The sequence below is a fragment of the Aegilops tauschii genome, chromosome 5, assembly GCF_002575655.3.
Source record: "Aegilops tauschii subsp. strangulata cultivar AL8/78 chromosome 5, Aet v6.0, whole genome shotgun sequence".
Classification (NCBI taxonomy): domain Eukaryota; kingdom Viridiplantae; phylum Streptophyta; class Magnoliopsida; order Poales; family Poaceae; genus Aegilops; species Aegilops tauschii.
Genome location: NC_053039.3, coordinates 251,588,328 through 251,598,538, shown reverse-complemented (window position 1 = coordinate 251,598,538; position 10,211 = coordinate 251,588,328). Strand labels below are relative to the sequence as shown.

Below are 10,211 nucleotides of genomic sequence, written 5' to 3'. Positions count from 1 at the left end.
GGATACACACGCTCTCGAGCCGTGACATGAAAACAGACGCGCTCAAATCACATCACACCACCCGCAAGATGCACTTTACATAGGAGTAACAAAAAACATTTGTATTTATCTGTATATAAGCGAGAAAAACGTGCGCAAAAATGGAAGAACCCGAAACAAAAAGACGCTGGCAGGCGATGGCGCCCCAAATCTCCCAAACACGCCACGCACTTTCCTTTCCCGCTTTTGCAGATGGATTCTTTCCCCCGCCGTGAAGCCATCACCACGTCGCTGGCACACAATCGCAAGAGATGGAAGGTGGAGAAGGTCCAAAACCCCACAAGTAGAGGCAGCTCGAGAGAGATCGATCGTCTTCCACTCCGCCTTGTTCACACCTCACACGCAGCGCAGCGCAGGCCTCGACCATGTGGCGCGCGGCCGCCTCCCGCCTCCGCGCGCATTGCCCGCCCGGCTCGCCCCACGCGCTCCGACGCCTCTACTCGCCGCCGCCGCAGCCGCCGCGGGTGGACCCGCCGGTGACGGCGTCCGAGGCGCGGCGGCTGGTGCGGCTCGTCGGGGTCGAGGCGCTGAAGCGGCGGCTGCGGGACGGGCCACGCGAGGCGATCGGCTACGGGGAGCTCCTCGACGCGTGCGTGGAGGCCGGGGCGGCGCGCACCCGCGATGACGCGGAGGGCCTCGCGCGGGCCATGGACGACGCCGGCGTCCTGCTGCTCTTCAGGGACAAGGCCTACCTCCACCCCGAGAAGGTCGCATCTTGTTTCTTTCTTTCTTTCAAAAACCCTGCTTTTGACTTTTAAGGAAACGAAATGGACATTCTTCAGGCACATTTTCGTTTCTGAGATAGGCCTTCCAGAACCCGGGTGTCTAGGCACCTCCTATCACCACCGTCTGTCCCGAATACAGCTCCTAGAGATCTGTACCATGTCTTGTAGCACACATTTGATTAGCAGGTCCAGCAGTTTGCTAAGCGCGGGAGGATCGACAAATTTGAAACAAATCCGGGCCTTGGTTGCCTCACAACTAATTAAATCTTGATCGATCACACGTGTGTTAGATTTCACAATAGCTATATGTAAGTCGTCTGAATTTAGAATTTGGGCCAGTTGAATTTCGCGTGAAGGAAGGAACAGCTGGAGGGAACGGAGAAGCTTGCCGAATGGAAGGAAGAAGCTCGCTAGAGAACCCCTCTGGGTCTATTTTAGGGTGGCAGGCGACCCCACTATTTATCTTAGGGTGACTACGATCTCATTATCTATGTTAGGGGTTGGGGGTGGTGTAGGTTCGCCGAAAAAAACTGGTCCATAGTCGGCGCTAGAGGAATGGCCGGGGGTGGTGGTAGCACGACGATTGGTTGGCGGTTGAGGGGAGGGTGGGGCGGCGAGGCTGGCGCGGGAGCGTCACTGGCCGCGGGTGGTGGTGGCTGGCGGTTCGGCCGGTGGTCCATGGGGATGGTTGGGAAGAGAAAGATCGAGTGATGAGGAAGAAGGAAGACAGTGCATACTTGAGGTTGAAGATGAAGCCCTAGACGTTGGATCATGATCCAACGGTTGAGATAGAGAGTTAGAAACCGATTGCCCCTTTTAGATTTTCAGGCGCCCGTTAGATTAACCTTTATCATTCCTGCTAGTATGTCTGTTAATTTTCCCATACCTGCAAATGATTTTCTAGTTGCAGCCGGCCAGTATTGTCAAATTAGGAAATGTATGGATTAGGGTTGGTGCATTCCTGTTGCAAATGTTGTTTTGTTGGTGAACGAAGATTTTCACATGTTCATATTCAAGATTATATTCAAAATTGATTAGCTTGCGTTGACTGTTGTTTATTTTATTTTCCATTGATTGAAAGGCCCCCGCGCGATTCCTTTTGAATCCAAATCAATCACATTATCCTATTACAGTTTTAGCGCATCGACTATTGTTATATAATTGTATTGTTCTGTATTAGCCCATCCGCGTCTTAAACGCTAAAGGTGAGAGAAATTGACTTAGCACCAACGCTAAAGGATATGAAAAATGGTACTCCTAAGGTCAAGCTTGGCACCCAATACTAGACGCTAGGGATTTGGAGGCTCTTAGGATTCCACAATCAACTTGGTGGGTTAGCCTTAGCCAACCCAGGTTCGACTCTCACGTCTGACACATTACTTGTGTACTGGAAGTCCTCCTCCACACCTTAATAAACAAACAAATGTTGAACACTACTTACCATTGGGTTTAACCGAGAGGGAACAAAAGTAAGAAAAATCAAGATGTAGCTGGAATTTGTCGTAATTCATCAAACTAAAAATGTTGTAGAAATAAGAGCAAGAGGTGTTCTTTTCCAGGCCTCCTGAACAGCAAGGACCTTCAGTCTTCACGTTCCCTGGTCACTGGTCGGTCAGAACCAAGATCATAGGATGCTCTAATCCGTAAAGCGGATTCTTGTAATCCTATTTAGATGACGCCCACGCCACTTAAAACATCTAAGCATCGACATGACATGAACTTTATTACTTTATTCTTTGAGCCATGAGCTATAAACCCACAAAATCTTTAATAAATGTATCCACAAGGACTACACCATGAGTAAGATTGTTTTTGTTGCTTTCAACTGTGGAGAAGCAACCGTTTTGGGCCTTTTTTTTAGTTGAACAAGTATTAAGTATCACTCTGAACAATTTGCTGAGAGTTGAAGATTTTGATTTTAACTTTTAATGCACAAGATGCACAGAAGTCCTGGTTTCTGATCACAGAAATCAGGGGAAATCTCTGCTTGCTTCAGAGGGGGGAAAACTGAGCAAGAAGCCCAAAAGATGCAGCCGGGTCAAATTTCGTCAAGCTGAAGCTTGCACTGATGGGCCGTATCACCATTGTGTAGGTGGTGGACCTGGTGAGAAGAGCGGTGCCGCTGGCCCTCGAGGTGGAGGACGACCCAAGGAGAGAGGAGCTGAGGCAGCTCCAGGAGAAGAAGGACGGCATCGACAAGCTGGCGCACAAGCAGGTCCGGCGCATCCTCTGGTCCGGCCTGGGGTTGATCATGTCCCAGATCGGCCTCTTCTTCCGCCTCACCTTCTGGGAGCTCTCGTGGGACGTGATGGAGCCCATCGCCTTCTTCACCACCGCGTCCGGCCTGCTCGTCAGCTACACCTACTTCCTCGTGACATCGAGGGACCCGACGTACCAGGACTTCATGGAGAGGCTCTTCCTGTCCAGGAGGAGGAAGCTCTGCGCCAAGCACAGGTTCGACATGGACAGGTACCTGGAGCTGCACAGGCATTGCAAGTGCCCTCTCGAAGGCCACTATCCTCATGGCCCCAAGCTTCACAACTTGTAACGCCAGGGCTAGAGTTTCCCAGCTGGACTCTCTGGATTGGGCAATAGGCACATATGTAGCTTCCGAAGTGTTCGCTACATCTTTGCAGAAGTCACCAGTTACCTGCTAGATTAATCTTACAGACATACTAAAGGCTAATCTCAGTGATGTGCCACTGTCATTATGCCATTATGGTTCTCTATGTTTGAAGTTGAAAGCTACTCCCTCTGTTCCTAAATATGAGTCTTTTTAAAGATTTCAATACGGACCATATACAGAGCAAAATGAGTGAATCTACACTCTAAAATACGTCTATATACATCCGTATGTAGTACCTATTGAAATCTTTAGGAAGTCTTATATTTAGAAACAGAGGGAGTACTACTTATATGAGTTCCTATCTGTATCAGATTTATGTTAAATGACCAGGTTGCAACCTTTCTGAGGAACAACCATGTGACGTCTTAAATTTCCTTTACAAAACAGAATGGGGATTGCACAGCACACAAGAAAAAAAGAAAACCTGAAAACGCAACAAAAACACGACAGTGCCGACAAACATACATTTATGATGTCATCAACAGAGATCAACAATTCCATCCCATAATAACAAAGCGAATTGCTGCAGGCTGAGGCATTTGTTCTCTTTACACGCCGTGTAGCACTGAACATTGGCATCCCTCAGTGTAGCTCTTGCACAATGGGCAAAAAGAATAGCACGAAAGAATTTGTACAAAAAATGATCAGCATAGAACTGCACTTTTGCGGTTCCAAGCTGTGCAAATGAAAAGACTCATCTGACTCTATAATAAACAGGTTTCATGCTGTTGTGCTTCTGGCCTCCTAACTGTAGTGTTCTGTCAGGAAAGCAATTTAGTTTATTTTCCTTCCTCGAATTGACGCGGTGCCACCATGGTCACCGGAGGTGCACTTGATACATCATAAATACTGCATCCCGTTTCTCTGAAAAAATATCCCTTCGTGGAAGCAAGTTCATGCTGTTTGCTGCTTCAAACTCCCACAAATGCAGACTGTGCAACTGTGCTACGTCTCATGTCATTGCCATTAATGTATATTGCATTCTGCCATGAACCTCTCCCCATTAGTCATATACTTTCTCCAGTAGCTCTTGTAATCATGTATTGCCAAATCAAGCCAAGGTTTCATGACACCATTGTAGTGCAGAGTAGCCGCCTTTTCTATGTCGATACGGCTAATTCCATAATCGTATCCAAGACCGGATTGAACCCATGAACCTTTCAAAGGATATATCAGGTCTTGAAAGGCAAGTAAACCTCTAGGGAGTGCCTCAAGTCTATGTGATACCGAACTATCCTGTTGGAACAACAGAAGTGAAGGTAATAAATACATCAGACAAGTTATGTTCACTACAAATAATTATGACAAAGGATATCACAGGAAAAGGATAGTCCTAGCCATCTAGGATTACCAGAAGAAACTACACGTTTTCCCATATGTCAACAAATTAATAAGGTATACAGTTTTCTTTCGATAGGATTGTCAGAGGAATGGCAAGTTAACTGACCTTTTGAAGCGATTGATCATGCAAGCTGGTAATGCCAAGATCCCTCCATTTCTCCAATTCAATTACATTCAGACCAGAGAACCACACGCATGAATCCGCGTCGAAATTGTTTTCCTCTACATAAGCTTTCAACTGACCTAATCTAACTCCACAGAACTGTACAGCGCCTATTACTTTGTCTCCCATATTGAGGTTCCAAAGAGATGACAAGTCTTTCTGGACAATCATATCATCATCTAGAACAACTACTCTATTCAAGCTAGGAAGAAGATCAGGCAAGAGGAAATGTGAATGGCCAAAAACAGATATGTACTCAGTTTTCATCTGCCTCCGGAGAGGCTGAGAATGATTATGAAACGTGACACGAAATTCCTCTGTAGGCCATAATTGTTGCCTCTCAAGAGATTCAACATCCTTAGAGAGCTTGTTGTGATCCTCAATGTTAGTCACGTGAACATTAGCGTCCAAATATGAGTTTCTATCAAACCAATGCTTCATTGCATAAAAATTCTGGGTGTCGGTGAATACATGGAAAACAATGCTGCCGGAATCCTGAAACATGTCGTAGGAAATACGTTAGCACTGAGACAAACTCCTCATAAGATTTTCAGTTATTTAGAAAGGACAGTATACCTTGGAGTTCATGGCTGTTGAATTGATAGTAGTCGAAGCTGCAAGTACATTCCTGGAGAACATTACATAGTGATAGAAGGCAGGGTCTTCAAATTTCTGCTTATTTAATAGCTCCCTCTGAGGAGATGCAGATTTGAAATATTCTACTGTCAATCTCATGCTCAAACAATGGTGAGTTTTTGGCATAGTCTGGACCCCGAGATGATAGAGAAATGCACTCTGCCTTGTATGGAAATAAGCTTCATCTTCAGTTAGATCGAGTAGCTGCCTAAGTTTCCGTTCAACATTGGAGCAGCCTACTTCACAAGACTTGATTCTCTCAATTGTGCCTTCCATTTTCTCTAGCTTCTCTGCGAAACTGAAAACAGTAAGCAGCCATTAGTTGACAAATAATCAACAGAAAAAGTAAAGAAAAGTAAGGTCGTACATGCCATCATTTTCTATGTTGTATACTCCATTGCTTGATACAAGTATTTTTTTTACATCACACAGTAATGAAGACATGATAGTTGCTACCTCTCAAATACATATTCTAAGTGATGCATGTACAAGAAAACATATATCAATACAGGGAGAGAACACTTATCCACATTTAGAGATGCATTCAATAAAATTAACATCTTAATGCCTCCATACAAATTCCACATGGCCATATACATGAGGGTTGGACATAGGTCATATTTCTGCGGGGTACCAGTCTGATTACCAATAGGGTCAGCAAATATGTAGTATTTCCTCCGTCCCAAAATAAGTGTCTCAACCTTAGTACAACTTTGTACTAAAGTTAGTACAAAGTTGAGACACTTATGTTGGGATGGATGGAGTACAACATATAAAAAACTGGAAGCAACCCTGAAATCGCTAATGCTCATTTTAGCCATTATGGAGTGTAATATATATTATAATCAGTTTAACAGATAATACTTTGGCATCTTGTTATGCAGAGGCCGGGTGTGAACTCTTTGTGGTTGTATCGCCTCGATGCGACCATTGAGTCAATTAAAATCCCTCTATTTAAAAAAAGATAATATTTTAACACCAGGATAATACTCACAATTGTGGAAGATCAGCATCTGCAATGGTGTCACTGAGCATGCGTTCGTGTTCTTGGATATGTTGCTTCAACTCACGTGTAAATCTTTCCTGGTGCTTCAGTTTTGCAATACTAGGATAATGGGCTCTGGCCATAAACAGTTGATCTTTAAGCCTCTTCACAATAGCATCTTTCATCTCTTCCTTATGCTCAACAGACCAGAGGCAGTAGCTTCCATATTCAAGTTCACAGGACTTGGGATTCTCCTCTTGTGCTACTTCCTGGCCTTGGCTCTCCTTCCCATCAACAGCAGTATCCTGTCAAAAAACAAATTCAGTGTTTTATGGTAGAAGACTAGAACAGTTCCAAATGGCCCACTAGTACAAACATACTGGACATTTAAGCAAGGATGAAAACATGTTGTGCCCCAATCTATTTAGAATTCATATCTCAGCCTTTTACGGTACCAGATTATTGCGTTGTTCGCCAGATTTGCTGCTTGATAACAATGGTTGTTGCATTTGTCAAGACAACTAAAGCATAATAATCAACCAGGGATCTGATGTACAAGGTCTCCACAGTAAATATGAAGTTCTTCAGTAAACATGTTTTTATCATGGGACAAAATGTAGCAAAATTTCTTTTTAACTAAACATCTTAGTAAAGGTGAAAAATGGAAATCATCCACCAAATTCCAGAGGGAGAACAGTTGTGCAATGCAATGCAGACTACGACAAAGGCGTTTATTTATTGCCACCTAATTGAAAACACTCACGGTAGCAAATTATTTAATAGGCAATTTTGAAGGGTGCAAAACTTGCCCCCAATAAGACAGTCTGTAACTGTACCTATATATCTAGATTTAGAGCATGTTTAGCCCACAGAAACATATACAAAATTATTATTGACGCCACACCGAAATGCAACAATGTTCCTACACATACATTTGGCATTTATCATGTGACGTCCTGAAAATCCTGTCGACTGTACAAACCCCATTGGTTAAGACCTTGAAACAATAGCCGTACAAACACCATGATCCTAAACAGAATTCAGTAGTCACAGGCTGACAGTCCATGTGTGGCATGCTCTCTTCCAAATATTATTGGAAAGTGAAACGCAGACGATCTAAACATTTGCCAACAGAAGAGAAAAGATGAAATATCTCTTACCATTGATTTCCATGACAAGTTCTTTAGTTGATATCTTCTCTGTGTATGAGATCCTGAAACACCATCGCATACAGTAAGGACATGGAGCCGTGTACTGATCAAAGTCAACGTGATGGCATGCATTATATTTATTTGATCCTGCATTTCTTACCCCTCTTTTTGGATGTGTCATTGTTTAGCTCAACAAAGGAGAAAGCATCCTTGATCTTTGATTTGGCAGCAAGATTCCTGGACTTTGATCTACTAGATTTCTCGCCGGAAATCCCGTTCGACCCCGAGGTTATCATTTTGGAAACATCCTGTTTATACAAGAGAAAAGGAGATTACTCATCAAATAGACAAATGAAGAGCTTTCTGAACTAAAACCGTAATGATTACCACAACCAAGCCAACAAAATCCAATTTGGCAGAAGTGATACCAAATAGATGACACGTTTGACTAGCTGTGAGAATTAGTACTGCAAACACAATTTGATTTATCTGTTTGGTACTATCACTTGGGATTTGCACAACACTGTGCGTGCAAAGTTTGCACCCCCTGAGCACCACAAGTCCTGTAATCCCATAACATCATCAGAGACAAATGGTGTGATGCCACGCAGCAGAGCAGACAAGAATAGCAACCGACCCCTCTTCTGACGAAGCAGGTAGGTGGTGAAGCCGTCAGCAAGCAGCCCACGTCCACGAAAACACGCACGCAAGCACACGCGCATTGCATGATTGAACTCCCTAATTACTACTACAAATGTAATTTTTCTTTTTTGTAGAAACCAGCAGGAAGAGTCACCGCAGAATTGGGAATGGTAGTCAGAAAATGTGAATGCACAAAAATGTGATGCGAAGTTGCCATCTTCTCTCTAGGCAATCCAGTAGGAACGCGTAATTTAGGACAGGACATTGTACCTTGAGCAGCTTGTGCTTCATGGCCCCATCAAGATGCTTGTGCTTCCCCAGTCCCAGTTCCTAAAGGCAACACAAACACCGCACAGAAAAAGCCGTCAGAAAATTCGGAAACTCCGGCAGCAAAAAATGCAGCAACCGGAAGAGGAGGAGGAGGAAGAATCCGAGTGCGGGAAATCTCACGGTGCTGATGACGACGGCCGCGCGCTCCTCCGATCCGTACCCTGCAAACGCGCACACAGAATCAGCGCAGATCCGCGGAGGCAACTCAGGCGACGGAGGCACGCACCCTGGGTGATAGAGGTGGGTTCACTGACCGGTGCTGTGGAGGCCGAGGAGGAAGGCGAGCGGCAGGAGGACGGAGCAGAGCACCAGCGCCGGGACGGCGGCCGCCATGCCAGTGCAGCGGCGCTTGGCCGCCGCCGGCGGCGAAAGCGGGGCCAGGTGGTGGTGGTGGCCCTTCATGCCTCGGCCCGGTACGGTGCCTGCTCGTCGTCGTCGGGTTGCCGCTGCGTGTGCGTGTGCGTGTGCTGGTGATTAGTTTTATAAGTACTTAGTTCCGCATTAAGCTAGGCGGGGAGGAGGCGGGGGAGGGGGAGGCGGAGGCGGAGGCGGTTTTCTTGGAGAGCGCTACGCGTAACTGATTGGCCGGCGCCCAGCGGTAGTGGACAGAAGAAAGACTTGAGACTTGAGAGTGGAGACTGTGGACTGTGGAGTGAGCAGCCGACCGCCTCCCTCTTCTTCTCTCTCGAGTTCCTTTTCTCTCCTCCTATTGATCTTTCTTTTTTGCTTTACCTTTGGACGCCACGCCCCTATCTTCTCTGCCTGCCCCCAGTCCCCGCGGGCCCCTTGCTGTCCGGTAAATTTGGATTTTTATTAGAGAGAAAACTGTGAGAAAGTGTGTGAACATGGATGGGGTTGGGCTGTTTCTTTTGACGGCACCATAATCATCAGATCAGTCAGAGCACACGCACTTCACCGTTTTAAAAAAAAAGGAAAAACAAAAAGCACAGACACTATTGCATTGTAGTAGTAGCAACATTTTTGTAGTAGTACGTTCGACGCAGTAAATTAGGACTTTAGTTAAGTGACCGACCTTTATCTTTTTCTTTGGCACTGGTAAGAAGAAAACCATCATTGTGGTCTCCAGTACTGTGGTATGTTTGTGAATTGCCCATCCTCGAAAAGCAGGCTAACAAAATAGTTTCCCTAACTGATATTGCAAACAAACAAAATGCTCCCCACGCATGCCACCTACTACTCTTGTTCATGCTAGGGGCGACCACCCCAGGCCCAGGGGACCAAAATCAGAGGACGATCGATAGGGGCGGGCGTTGGCTGGTGCGTGCTGTCTGGTTTCAGCTGGAGGAAGCACCGGAGATGCCATGCTCACAGGCATACAGCTTCAACGTCAAGCTAGCTGAGGGAGTCGAATCCGCATTTGCAATTGAGTTTCCTGTAAAGAGCGGGCGCGTCCAAAGCAGGTCGCTTTCTTTGCGGATCTCCTCTCGTTTTTTCGCTTCCCCTCCCTCCATCCGCATCCGCATGTGACCCTTCCATTTCCATCCATCTCTAGCCAAGCTAAGATAAACGCAAGGTTAATAAGAGAACGTGTCGTGTGGCATCCAGCTTGCCT

At 45.7% G+C, this 10,211-nt stretch overlaps 2 protein-coding genes across 3 annotated transcripts; one reads left to right on the top strand and one right to left on the bottom strand.

The window, feature by feature from the left end:
* Nucleotides 1–381: 381 nt before the first annotated feature.
* LOC109772028 (calcium uniporter protein 6, mitochondrial-like) lies at nt 382–3,508 on the top strand. The gene is made up of 2 exons (XM_020330721.4): nt 382–746; nt 2,857–3,508. Exons 1-2 carry the CDS (start codon nt 405–407, stop codon nt 3,310–3,312), a joined length of 798 nt encoding a protein of 265 aa, XP_020186310.1. The 5' UTR covers nt 382–404; the 3' UTR covers nt 3,313–3,508.
* Nucleotides 3,509–3,840: 332 nt separating this feature from the next.
* Nucleotides 3,841–9,233, bottom strand: LOC109772026 (probable galacturonosyltransferase 7). 2 transcript variants are annotated; one of them, XM_020330718.4, is made up of 9 exons: nt 8,893–9,233; nt 8,759–8,799; nt 8,579–8,638; nt 7,827–7,974; nt 7,676–7,728; nt 6,525–6,820; nt 5,471–5,828; nt 4,838–5,389; nt 3,841–4,626 (listed from the first exon to the last, which is right to left on the bottom strand). In XM_020330718.4, exons 1-9 carry the CDS (start codon nt 9,038–9,040, stop codon nt 4,357–4,359), a joined length of 1,926 nt encoding a protein of 641 aa, XP_020186307.1. In that variant the 5' UTR covers nt 9,041–9,233; the 3' UTR covers nt 3,841–4,356. The 2 variants fall into 2 exon arrangements, with proteins under 2 accessions (XP_020186307.1, XP_020186308.1); XM_020330719.4 differs by lacking the exons at nt 8,579–8,638; nt 8,759–8,799; nt 8,893–9,233 and adding an exon at nt 8,054–8,215.
* Between the last annotated feature and the right edge of the window lie 978 nt (nt 9,234–10,211).